The sequence below is a fragment of the Hibiscus syriacus genome, unplaced genomic scaffold (assembly GCF_006381635.1).
Source record: "Hibiscus syriacus cultivar Baekdansim isolate YM2019G1 unplaced genomic scaffold, ASM638163v2 tig00116997_pilon, whole genome shotgun sequence".
Taxonomy (NCBI): Eukaryota; Viridiplantae; Streptophyta; class Magnoliopsida; order Malvales; family Malvaceae; genus Hibiscus; species Hibiscus syriacus.
In genome coordinates this window covers 4,651,163-4,665,118 of record NW_024063513.1, presented here as the reverse complement: position 1 = coordinate 4,665,118, position 13,956 = coordinate 4,651,163, and the positions used below count along the sequence as shown (strand labels likewise).

General features: G+C 37.1%; 1 protein-coding gene across 1 annotated transcript; it reads right to left on the bottom strand.

Moving 5' to 3' along the window:
• Positions 1-11,879: 11,879 nt before the first annotated feature.
• Positions 11,880-13,216, bottom strand: LOC120194479. The gene is made up of 3 exons (XM_039196781.1): positions 12,953-13,216; positions 12,458-12,556; positions 11,880-12,186 (listed from the first exon to the last, which is right to left on the bottom strand). Exons 1-3 carry the CDS (start codon positions 13,214-13,216, stop codon positions 11,905-11,907), a joined length of 645 nt encoding a protein of 214 aa, XP_039052712.1. The 3' UTR covers positions 11,880-11,904.
• Between the last annotated feature and the right edge of the window lie 740 nt (positions 13,217-13,956).

The following is a 13,956-nucleotide window of genomic DNA, read 5'->3' as shown; positions in this document are numbered from 1 at the left end:
TAATATCTTCCAGGATGGTCATAAAACTCTGCGGCGGTGGCGGTATTTGGTATGAAAGCGGTGGCGTCTGATCCGAGTGCAGTGGCATATGAAATGGTTACGACACCATTTGAAACGACTTCGAAATGTACACCGGTGTAGACGATGGTTGATGTGATAGTTCCGATGCTGCAACTGAGGATGAGCTGGAAGCTCCTACTCTCCGTCCACGAGTCGGGGTATGATGATGCTATGACGGTGGACGTCTTTATTGACGTCGATGAATGCTCTCGCCTCGTGTTTCCTTAGAAAGTAAGAACAATTTCCCGTTTTTGTTGATCCACTCATAATAATCATCCGCAACCGAGTAATGATCCACTCATAATAATCATCCGCAACCGAGTAATGATCCACATAAATGGGTTTCGTACAGGGAATACGTCCACGTCGATCCTCTCATATCATTACCACTCAATGTGCTTCAGCAGCCAGTCAACTTTTTTTTGCCCAGTCTATCGATGATGTGTATATCGTCGAGATTCTTAAGTACTTTCGGAATAGATTGTACAAAACCAAATTGGTGAAGCACGCGATCAGTAGAATGCCACTCGACAATAGCATAACATATCATAGGGACTACCGCCATCCAGACATCTAATGAGCCTCTTAAGTGAAGTGAGATGCAAATCCTCATTTCTTCAGTAGAATAAGAAGCCCATTAAAACTAATATATATATATATATATATATAATTCTTATCAAAATAATATTCTAATTATATAACGATAAAGTAGATAATAATATTTAAATACATACCTCTGTATTAGCCTTCTAATCAATGAGTATCCTAATTTCTTCCAATTCATCAGGTAAACCCCGATGGTCTTTTCTTGCACTTGACCACCTATTCAATGAAATATTTTTCATTATATATTCAATAAAATTATTTATATATGAAATCAGTATTGAAATTACCTCAATAATAGCGGGAAGACCAACGAGTTTTTCACTACCGGATATAAAAAGAGCATGCGATACCACGCCCAAGATGGGAGAAGAATGAGACATCCGTCGATAGCATTTTTTCGATAGTTAGTAGCTAAACACATTTCCCATATATAAATGTCAAAACTGCAGAGCCCCAACTGAGTGTGCCAGCGTGATGAAAATCTGTGAGGTAAAGCAACCAAATACAATGAATTTGGTTGCACGATTTGTCGGGTATCAAGATCCCTCATATGAGTTGTAATATGCAAGCCCATGCATACATTTTAACAAGCTCCTTGGAGGCATCGCGACTCAAATGTTGGAAAGTTGTATCCAACCAATTTAACGGTATTCGACCACCGTTGAAATTAGGTGGGACACCTCCAAAATACTCCTCGTACAAAGAATGTCAGTCACCATCTGCCACCCCAGAAATCATATCCCTATCTATCGGAAGCCCCAAATACATGGAAACGTCCTCAATTATAATTGTGCACTTTCTATACGGAAGATGGAATGTGTGTGTCTCTCGTCTCCATCTCTCAACCAATACAGAAATAAGGTTAGATTCGAGGTTACAATTCCCTTGACTAAATACGACTATACATGAGTAGGTATCTCTAACTTAAGGTTACGAATGAATGGATCTAATATACAATCTCTCTCCTAATTTTATAAATATTATAAAAATTAAAATATAAACTAATACTAAAAAATTAAATAAATAAAACATTAACAATAATTAAATTACAACAGAATTTAAAATTGCTATAGTATTGGTAAAATGCCTCGATATATGATTCACATCTAAACGTAGCAAATTCTATTTTATAACTGCAAAAATTAATAAAAAATTAGTATAATAAAATTTAATAAAATAATAAATTATTGATTCATTATAATATAATAAAAATATTTTACCTTCTTAATATAAAGATTAATACTCGGAAAAATGAGAGAATTTGATATTTGAGTGTGGTTTGCGTGTGGTTTGGAGGTTGTGTTTGGTATGGTATTTATAGGAAGAAGGAAGGGGGTATTTATAGGAAGAGGAGAGGGGGTAGACGGTTCCCATAAATGTGGAAGGCAAACAATTGGGGTATTAAAGGAAAGACGTGAATGGTGATCCGCGCCTTACATATGTGTCAGAAATCCGAGAAGGCTCGGTTGGTAATCTATGCCTTTCCTTACGTGGTGCCAGCTCGGACAAAATCAGATAAGGCGCGAATCGTCATCCGCGCCTTTCTTTACGTGGCGCCAGCTTGAACTGAACCTCGCAAAGGCACGAATGTCAATCCACATTTTATCAGAAGGGTATTAGATTGATAATATTAGAAGAGATGGTGCCTAACATGTAATTATTATGTGTACTGATGATATTTCGGTAAAAATCCTAGTAATATAATTATATGTAGTCTTTTAAAAAGTGTAAACTTTATCCCCGCTTAATTTCATAATTTTATTGAATTCAAATACATTATTGTTCTTAATCTTTAATTATTCTGTTTTTTAATCTTATATATTTCAATGAATATCATTGAAATCTTAATTTCACGATAAGGTTAATATTTTAAAAATGTTATCATTATATAGTTTTATTTATATGTTATATGATTAACTTTTATTATAATTATAATAAATCATTAAATTTTCAATAGAATCAAGGATTTGTATTGGTACCAGTACAAATTGAAAATTGATTTATACCTTAATTATTTCGTTAAGCAAGCCTGTTTAGTGTATTAGCCTTATTTTGAGTGTGTATAATTTTTATTTGGAAAAAGGAATTTAATTTCATTTTTTCGGAGGGATGACGCATTAATCATTGAGTTATTAATTTATTAAGAAGGGAATGAATTTTTTAAGATGTGAGATTTGATGGGTGGAGAATAACGACACGAGGCTTCAGCAACAAAAAAGAGAATAATTGCTAGTTTCTGAAATAGGAAAATAATTAAATAATCTATAAAGATAAAAGTATTCCGGTAAATTCCACGAGATAATCTTCTTAAAATAATTAATTCATACTATAACCGGATTAATTGCTTGTTGATTTAGGGTGAATTCTACAGTAAGAACGTAGGTCGTCATGTACTCCGAGCGACGTAAAATAATTAATTCACGAGATAATGCTATAATCGGATTAATTGCTTGTTGATTTAGAGTGAATTCTACAGTAAGAACGTACGTCGTCATGTACTCCGGGCAACATAGGAGGTCGTCAAGGCATCTCGGGGTGAATTCTACAGTAAGAACGTAGGTCGTCATGTACTCCGAGCGACGTAAAATAATTAATTCACGAGATAATGCTATAATCGGATTAATTGCTTGTTGATTTAGAGTGAACTTTACAGTAAGAACGTACGTCGTCATGTACTCCGGGCAACATAGGAGGTCGCCAAGGCATCTCGGGCAGCAACCTCTTGGTCGCCATGCAAGCCCCGCGACCAAGCAGGTCGCCATGCAGAAGGTCGCCATGCGTTCTTCACGCCAGAAGCTGTTGGCATACGTGTGTTGGTCCCCTCACTTCACTCACCAAAAAGGGCAGCTTGTTGTTTACTTCCATGCGTGCTGGCCCCCTCACTTTGTCACTTTGTCACAATCCCATGCATGCATCCCATCCAACGTTCTATTAGGGTTCGATATGTTTTGTTCGATTAAGGTTTTATGTTTCGGTTTTTGCCTTCTTTCCGGATTGGATTTTCCTTGAAAATAGGTAATCATGGGTATCACCCGCTATCTTTTCTAGAATGGATTCAAACATTGCTCTTTCGAGTAAACAATCACGAACGAACTACTGAGTTGAATTTTCGGGTTGTGTTTTCTCATAAGCAAACCAGAGCTTTAGTGTTTTTATTTTCATTTCTTCTTGTTCAAATACAAATGATCAGTTTCAACGTTCTTCAACATCTCTGGCTTCGGATTTCTGTATTTTGTTCGTTCGTCTAACCACTTGATAATGTCGGCAAACACATTTTCAATGTTTTCCGAGGGCTCGTCAAAGCGTGCCACATTTGCTGGACTTGTCTGTGGTTGAAGCTACCTTGAAAAGTTGTTTGCTAACTTGTGGGACTGACACTTTGTCTTCTTCACCATGGAATTGTAACCTAATAATTAGGTTTCACAAAGAAACGTGCCATGAACATGTTACGTCACGTAATCCATTCGGTTAGATGTAACATTTCAAATTAGGTTACAATCCATTCGGTTAGATGTACAAATCAATGGGCTGTGGATAACTTGTTTGTATAAGTTGAAGTTCAAACTTGAATTATCTTTTGTATGTAAAATTAGGGTATCTAATAATATAAAAAAAATTAAAACACGCGTTAATGAAAAATTCGATAAGACACATGAGTTGTTTGAATTGGATATTATGGTGCTCGAATTTGACACTTTTATTAATGAAGTGAATCGATTTTTTTAATCAAACTCAAACAATTTGTGTATACTATATCTTATTTACACCTAAATGTTATTTTTTAAGGGATTATGATGGTCAAAGAATATAAGTGAATTAGGTTGAGATAGAGACAAAAGAGAGGATAGGACCATGTTCATGATCTTCAATCGACCCCAATAGTCTCTTCATCCAAAGTTTAGGGATCGATTTAGAATGATAGTCATAGTTTGAGGATGAAACTATAATATTCACAAGTTTAAGGACTAATATAGAATAAAAGTGTCATAGTTTGGGGATGAAATTAGAATGTTCAAAAGTATAAGGATCACTTTAAAGTAAAGATAATAATTTAGGGACATGGTGCAATTAACTCATATAAATTGAAAATGTTCTACTCAAAAATTAAATTGAAAATGTACTACTCAAAAATTAAATTGAAAATGCAAATTGATACACATGTCCTTGTTGGTTATGCTCAATCCCACATAGTGTTGGAAACACTATTGGGAATGATATTTAAGGCTTGACATTCCACTTCCTTGTTGAGTGATAGAGAACAAGGGGGGCTCTCGTGTACCGCCGCCGCCGTCCGTCCGTCTCGTCTCGGCTCGGGTCGGCACGGCTCGGCTCGGCTCGGCTCGTGGTCGTGGTCGTGGTCGTGGTCGTGGTCGTGGTAACACGTGTCTTCGACACGTCCGCGCGGATACTATCTTTTTAGAGAAAATTCTTGAGGAATTTCTCTTTGAAAGAAACAAATGGAAAATGTGAAAGATATCAACTGATATTTATAGGCTGCTGAGGACTGTTTGAATTTCAAATAATAACAGCTGAATTATTTGTTATCAGAAATTAAACAGTTTATTCCTAAATTAAATCAGAAACGTTAAGATGTACCTGGACTGATTTACAGCTTTGTACAGAGGAGACAAGTTAATATCAGTTACATGAGTTATTTGATTTAATTCCAGGAGTTACATGATATAATTTCGGGAGTTATAACAGCTGAATAATGATACAATGAACTTGGACTATTTCTGAGTCAGGTTCATCTAGACGTTTCAGCTGTTACAAATAAGAGATTTAATCCTGAAATTTTATAGACGATTTTAACCCTATTTCTAGCCTATAAATAGAGAGCTATATTCAGCTTCTCAACTCATTCAAAAACATTCACAATTCACTTACAAAGTGTTTTCTAAAGTTCTCTCTGTGAGTTCTCTCTGAGTGCTTTCCGATCAGAAGTACAATACCACCAGCAGTCCACTCCGGTTTCGGGTGTACGGATTCGGCGACCGTGTTAACCTCGGGGGACGGTCCGCCTACTGCAGCGATTACACACATCGGGGCGAATTCGTTTCTAAGGCAGTGGTTCTTACCACGACACGGTTTAAGAATTTGTTCTTCTTAATTACTGTTTATATTTCCAGTCAGAGCTAACGGTGTAGTTTTACAGTTCATATATCCAACAATTTAGAAACGAATTCCATAAACTGCAATCATGTCGACACCTTTTAGTAAACTCATTCCCGATCTTTCCAAGCTCGATGCACTTGATGGAAAGAACTATAGAAGGTGGTCCCAAAGAATTCTGATATTCTTCGAGCAACTTGATCTTGACTACGTTGCTCAAGCCACCACTTACCATGCCGTCAACCCCAGCTGCCGGTAATGATACGGATACGGTCCTCAATGATGATGCCTTAGCAACTGCCGGCTCCGCTCTCGCTACCTACGAGAAATACGAGAAGGACAACAAGACGGTGCGAGGACATCTGCTCAGCCACATGTCAAATAAACTATTTGACATGTTCCTTAGAGAAAGGAGTGCTAAGTCAATATGGGACACTCTCGACAAGAAGTATGGTGCGGACGATGCGGGGATCAAGAAGTACGTTGTCGGCGAATGGCTCAAATTCCAGATGACAGACGACAAACCAATAATGGATCAAGTCCATGACTATGAGAACTTAGTCGCTGACATCATCGCTGAAGGGATGCAAATGTGTGAGGTGCTGCAAGCCAATGTACTCATTGAGAAGCTGCCCAAGTCCTGGTCTGGCTACCGCAACTCTCTTAAGCATAAGAAGAGAGACATTTTGCTTGAAGAACTTATGGGCCATATGAAGATTGAAGAAGCCAACCGTTTAAAAGATAAGCTTACTAATTCTATGAGTAATTTATCTTTTAGAGCTAACTTGGTTGAGTCTAAATTTAAGAAGATCATGAAACGTGGGAATCAAGACAAGAAGACGAAACCACAGAAGGCTACCAACTTCAAGAAGTCAGGAAAGGCCAAACCGGAAGAAAAGACGTTCAAGTGTTATGTCTGTGATTTACCCGGCCACAAAACTTACCAATGCCAACACCGCTCAGACCGCCAGAATGACAACAAGCCACAGATGCACGTTGTAGAAGAAGATGATGAGATCATTGCTGCGGTGGTCTCAGAAGTTAATCTGGTGGAGAACAGTTCAGAATGGGTAGTTGACACTGGCGCTTCGAAGCATTTCTGCGCAAGGAAGGAGTTTTCACCGAGTTCGAGGATGGGAACACTGGTGAACGTGTGTACATGGGGAACTCTAGCAGCTCTGAAGTGTTAGGCAAAGGCAAGGTTTTACTCAAGCTGACTTCTGGTAAAACTCTGGCTTTAAATAATGTTATGTATGTACTTGCCTTGCGTAGAAATCTGATAAGTGGTGGGCTTCTGAATAAGGCAGGCATTAAGTTAGTTTTTGAGGCAGATAAACTTGTACTTTCCCGAAATGGTGATTATGTGGGGAAAGGGTTTTTAAACAATGGTTTATTTGTCATAGAAACTCAATTTAATGAAAATAAAGCTATCATTTATGCTTATATTGTTGAATCCATTGATATGTGGCATGCTAGATTAGGACACGTGAATATTCATGCTTTAAAGAAATTAATGAATATGAATAGTCTGCCAAAACTAGACACAACTAGCTTTAATAAATGTGAGATTTGTGTAGAAGCTAAGCATACTAGACCTCACTTTAAGATTGTTTCTAATAGAAAGACTGAAATGTTAGAACTCATTCATACTGATCTAGCAGATTTTAGAAACACTGAAAGTAAAGGAGGAAAACACTACTACATAAATTTTGTAGATGATTATTCAAGATATACAAAAGTTTATCTCTTAAGAACTAAAGATGAAGCTGAAAACTTCTTTCTTATTTATAAGGCAGAAGTTGAAAATCAGTTAGATAAGAGAATCAAACGGGTTAGATCTGATAGAGGTGGTGAATATGGATCTAATTTCTTAAAAGATATTTGTGAAAAGAATGGCATAATTCATGAAACATCAGCCCCCTATTTTCCTCAACAGAATGGTATAGCCGAAAGGAAAAATAGAACTTTAAAAGAGATGATGAATTCTTTACTAATAAGTTCCGGGTTATCTGATAACATATGGGGGGAGGCCATTCTATCGACAACTCATATCTTGAACCGAGCTCCTCATAAGAAATTAGATTATACTCCATATGAATTGTGGAAAGGATACGCTCCTAATTTACAATACCTGAAAGTGTGGGGGTGTCTGGCAAAAGTGGGCTTGCCAGACTTTAAGAAGTCCACCATCGGACCTAAAACCGTTGATGCAGTGTTTATAGGGTATGCTACGAACAGTGTTGCATACAGATTCATGCTTTTACAAGATTATTCTATTTGTGAGTCAAGAGATGTTGTTTTCTTTGAAAATACTTTTCCTTTAAAGGAACCGAGAATAAATATTGAAACACAAATAGAATATATTCCATCAACTTCTTCTAGTAATCCTGCTAGGTCTTCTGAACAAATTGATTTTGAGCCTAGAAGAAATAAAAGGCAAAGAGTTGAAACCTCTTTTGGACCAGACTTTATTACTTCCTTTATTTCTGAGATAAATGATTTAGACTTCATTTCAGATCCTATAGCTCAAATTTTTCTATTAGATGAGGATCTTAAAACTTTTGAAGAAGCTATAAGATCTATCGATGCTAGTTTTTGGAAAAGCGCAGTTAATGATGAACTAGAATCGATAATGTCTAATCATACTTGGGAATTAGTTGACTTGCCTAAGGGATTCAAACCAATCTCCAACAAATGGGTCTTCCGGAAGAAACTAAGGCCAGATGGTTCGATTCAGCGGTACAAGGCAAGATTATTCGTCAGAGGGTTCACTCAAAGGTTTGGTTTAGACTACTTTGATACATACTCTCCCGTTACAAAAATCTCAACGATTCGTGCATTATTTGCACTAGCCTCTATTCATAAGTTGCAGGTACATCAAATGGATGTTAAGACTGCTTTTTTGAATGGGGATCTAGATGAGGAGATTTACATGGAGCAGCCACTAGGTTTTGAGGCACCTGGTATGGAAGGCAAAGTCTGTAGACTCAAAAAGTCACTCTATGGACTTAAGCATGCTCCTAAACAGTGGTATGAGAAATTTCATAAAACTATTCTTAGCTTTGGTTTTGTTGTGAATGGTTCGGATGCTTGTGTGTATTCGAAGATGTTTGAAACTGAATGTGTTATCATAAGCCTTTATGTTGATGATATGTTGATTTTCAGTTCTAACATTGAGTCCATTAACAAAGTTAAAAATTTCTTGTCTACTAAGTTTGAGATGACAGATTTGGGAGAAGTAGATGTAATCTTAGGAGTCAAAGTTACTAAAACTGAGAAGGGATTTTCTTTATGTCAAGCACATTATATAAAGAAAGTGCTAAAGAAATTTGACAGTTTTGATGTCGTCCCTGTTCGAACTCCTTATGACCCTAGCATACATCTAGTTAAGAATAAAAGAAGTAGTGTTTCCCAAACTAAATATGCTAAATTAATCGGAAGCTTAATGTTCTTAATGAACTATACTCGGCCTGATATTGCTTATGTTGTGAGTAGACTAAGTAGATATACTCATAATCCGAGTGGTGAGCACTGGATTGCACTTAAACGCTTACTGAAGTATCTTAAGGGTACTGTGGATTGGAAACTTGAGTTTGTTGCTTTCTGCGGTACTGGAAGGATATTGTGATGCCAACTGGGTTTCTGATAATGATGAGGTAAGCTCTACGAGCGGGTATGTTTTTACTTTGGGTGGAGCAGCAATCTCGTGGAAATCATCAAAGCAGACTTGTATTGCTCGTTCTATCATGGAGTCAGAGTTTATAGCTCTTGACCTAGCTGGGTAAGAAGCCGAGTGGCTCAGAAACTTGTTAGCAGATATTCCATTGTGGGGAAGACCGACTCCTCCAGTTTCATTGTTGTGTGATTCACAAGCTGCGATATGTGTGGCTAAGAACCAAGCTTACAATGGTAAGAAAAGACATATTCACATAAGACATGAATCAGTTAGACACTTGATAAAATGGAGTGCTCTCTTTAGAGTATGTGAAGTCGGAAAGGAACCTAGCAGATCCACTTACCAAAGGGTTAAGTCGGAAGCTGGTCCTAGATTCGTCGAGAGGGATGGGTCTAAAGCCCATTGGTTAAGGAATTCATGGTGGATACCCAACTTAGTTATCTAAGTTCTATGTGGTCAAACGAAATCATGGAAAGACTCATAGTGCACATTCCTACTGCCTATCCCTATGATGAATAATGTGCATGCCAGGATGAGCTTAATTGCTCTTAATAAATTCATAGCCCAGGCTTTGGGTGGTCTTAGTGAGAAAGACTTGATGAATTTACCGATTTTGGCTGAATATCTATTTAATTTAAGTATAACCCAGAGTGAGTGGGTAGGAAATGATGAACTTACCGATAGAAAGTTTGAGTTTGTTAAACTCTTAATAAATTCAAATCCAAGTATTTGGATGGTTCTAGTGAGAAGGACTTATTGAATTTACCGATAAATGAGGTTGAATATTTTCTTAATGACTTCTTAGCCCAGAGTTTGGGTGGTTCATTTATAATGAACTTGAAATAAGTCACCATACCCTTTGTGAGGTTGAGCTATTATAAAAACTCTTAATTATTTCATATCCCTTTTTAAAGGGTGGTTTATGTGGAGATAAACTTGATGAAATAACCTATGTAAGTGAGAAGGGTTAGCCGCCTTCTATGAAAAATGTTGGGCCATTTTTCTAGCACACTTACTAGAATCCTGAGGTAAGATGGCCAAATATATACTTTTGTATATATATATCTTACACATCGAGGACTCAGGTGGATGAAGGGGTTAGTTATGTGTTATGAGTTTACCCTGATCTTAGAAAATTCCAGACTAGTTTCACTTATCTAAGAGAAGGATTGCTCATCATCACTATGTACTAGTTCCAGATATGTTCACTAGTGCTTAAGCAACTAATCTCGCTATTGCTCTTCTGGAAAGCTTGTTTTCGAGTTTCAGAAGATTTCTTTCGCATTAGTGGGGGAATGTTGGTTATGCTCAATCCCACATAGTGTTGGAAACACTATTGGGAATGGTATTTAAGGCTTGACATTCCACTTCCTTGTTGAGTGATAGAGAACAAGAGGGGCTCTCGCGCACCGCCGCCGCCGTCCGTCCGTCTCGTCTCGTCTCGGCTCGGCTCGGCACGGCTCGGCTCGGCTCGTGGTCGTGGTCGTGGTCGAGGTCGAGGTCGTGGTCGTGGTCGTGGTCGTGGTCGTGGTAATACGTGTCTTCGACACGTCCACGCGGATACTATCTTTTTAGAGAAAAATTCTTGAGGAATTTCTCTTTGAAAGAAACAAATGAAAAATGTGAAAGATATCAACTGATATTTATAGGCTGCTGAGGACTGTTTGAATTTCAAATTATAACAGCTGAATTATTTGTTATCAGAAATTAAACAGTTTATTCCTAAATTAAATCAGAAACGTTAAGATGTACCTGGACTGATTTACAGCTTTGTACAGAGGAGACAAGCTGTTAATATCAGGAGTTACATGAGTTATTTGATTTAATTCCAGGGGTTACATGATATAATTTCGGGAGTTATAACAGCTGAATAATGATACAATGAACCTGGACTATTTCTGAGTCAGGTTCATCTAGACGTTTCAGCTGTTACAAATAAGAGATTTAATCCTGAAATTTTATAGACGATTTTAACCCTATTTCTAGCCTATAAATAGAGAGCTATATTCAGCTTCTCAACTCATTCAAAAACATTCACAATTCACTTACAAAGTGTTTTCTAAAGTTTTCTCTGTGAGTTCTCTCTGAGTGCTTTCCGATCAGAAGTACAATACCACCAGCAGTCCACTCCGGTTTCGGGTGTACGGAATTCGGAGCGACCGTGTTAACCTCGGGGGACGGTCCGCCTACTGTAGCGATTACACACATCGGGGCGAATTCGTTTATAAGGCAGTGGTTCTTACCACGACACGGTTTAAGAATTTGTTCTTCTTAATTACTGTTTATATTTCCAGTTAGTGCTAACGGTGTAGTTTTGCAGTTCATATATCCAACAATCCTCACATAAATAATATAATTTGTTACAACTTTTTGATAATTTTCTTCTATAATTTTCACAGTATCACCCAATTAATTTTTGTTTGTTTAAGAAACCCTAATCACCCAAAAGTTCACATATGTTTTGAGATCAAAATCTCATCCTTTTGAAGCTTCAATTCCCTCTCCAACCTCAAATTTCCAGATTTGGTTCTCCGATTCAACCAGTTGATGATATCCGTAAATACAATCTTGATATTTTCTGACGTCTCACCGTACAACAATCTGTTCCACTTCCCGAGATACAACTTGAAATTCTTGTCCGGACTTGCTGCAACATCATACAATAGTTGGCTCACTGCTTTATCTGTTACTCTGTCATCTCCTACGTGTAGTACCATAAATGGTAATGAAACCTATTCCAAATTAGCAACTAAAATTTTTAAGATTCGAATCTCCAACCCATTGAATTAACATCTTAAAGTTTTATCAAACATCTTTTTCGATTTAATTAAGAAAAAAAGGAAGTATTAATTCATCGTACATACTCAAATTATGACCAAAGTAACCCGATAATAGAAAGGCTAGATTGATACTATATCAATAGTTTAGAGACTGAATTGCAATTAGAGATGAGTTTGGGGATGTTTTGCGAAATTAACCTGAAAAGGGTAAGAATAAACGAACCTCATGAAGTCTTTGCTCAAGCTCCAAGCTAGTGTTTAGAAGTTCATTGACAGTGTTCAAACGAGGACGTCCTTTGTAGCAATAAGGATTTGCTCTGACCTGTAATTTAAATTTAAATTTTAAATTAATAAACTATAATTTTATATAAACATATAATAGTTTTCAATGTCATTTATTTATATATATTTAAAATAAATTATCAAACAACAAATTAATTATTATGACATTTAAAAAACTATTTTGGTCATCGAACTTTTTTTAAAAAGATCATCACTAATATTATGCTTTTTTTTTATTTTGATCATCCGATGTTTAAAAATTAATGATAATTATGATATAATTTTTTCTCATTTTTTAATTTCCACATTATTTTCTTTGGTGAAAAAATAAAAAAAATAACTTAATGAGGATTTTTCCAAAAGGATGGTGATCAAAATAAACAATAATAATAACTGGGTGACTAATAGGGTAGTTTACACTTGGGAAAACAAATACCTGTGCTCTTATCTCAGGATGTTTAAAAGTAGTGTCAATGACATCTTGGACCGGAACTATTCGCCACGTTGGAATTTTGACAATGCAGCTATTAAAGCGCAAATCATGCATGCATGCATGGGATTGTGACAAAGTGACAAAGTGAGGGGGCCAGCACGCAGGGAAGTAAACAACAAGCTGCCCTTTTTGGTGAGTGAAGTGAGGGGGCCAGCACACGCATGCCAACAGCTTCTGGCATGAAGAACGCATGGCGACCTTCTGCATGGCGACCTGCTTGGTCGCGGGGCTTGCATGACGATCAAGAGGTTGCTACCCAACAGCTCGCAGAGATGCCTGGGAGACCTCCTACGTGCTCGGAGTACATGACGACCTACGTTCTTATTGTAGAATTCACCCTATATCAGCAATTAATCCAGCTATAACATTATCTCATGAATTAATTATTTTGAGAACATTATCTCATGGAATTTGCCAAGTATTCCAAATAGGGGTGGCAATCAATATATCTTAATCTAATTTTAAAATTATGAAAAGTTTTATGCTCTTACAAATTAATATTATTTCTTGTATAAAAATACACTTGACTTGACGGTACGGTTTATATATATATATATACACACACATATTTAAATTGTTTAAAATGTTAAAAATAACAATACCATGCAACCCTTGATATCGTCGAATGTAATACCCCTTTTTAATTTTAAAAAGTCAACGCATGGAAAACCTTAATGCCTCTCGGCCGTGTTCCTTCGGCACCCCCCCTCCCCGATTGGAGGCACCTTCACTAGTAATCTAGATGGTCTCGAGGTGATGGTTTCCCCATCTCTGGAACGATCGGGTTCTCCCTCGCTGGAGGAGTAACGAACAACGAAGAAGTTAAGAAAGAAAGCAATGGATGTAGAGTTTTTTCGAATGTTACAGATGGTATGTTAGTCCAGATGATTGAGGCGGATATCGTTGATGGAGATGTTGTTGTGATGAATGATGGACCTAATGATGGG

Excerpts from the sequence above, each read along its gene's own strand:
- LOC120194479 (XM_039196781.1), bottom strand. The coding sequence starts at position 13,216 with ATGCAGAAGGTCGCCATGCGTTCTTCATGCCAGAAGCTGTTGGCATGC. Across the intron at positions 12,557-12,952 it reads ATCCTGAGATAAGAGCACAG|GTCAGAGCAAATCCTTATTG; the intron begins GTATTTGTTTTC and ends TTTAAATTACAG. Across the intron at positions 12,187-12,457 it reads TTGAGCAAAGACTTCATGAG|GTTTCATTACCATTTATGGT; the intron begins GTTCGTTTATTC and ends AATTTGGAATAG.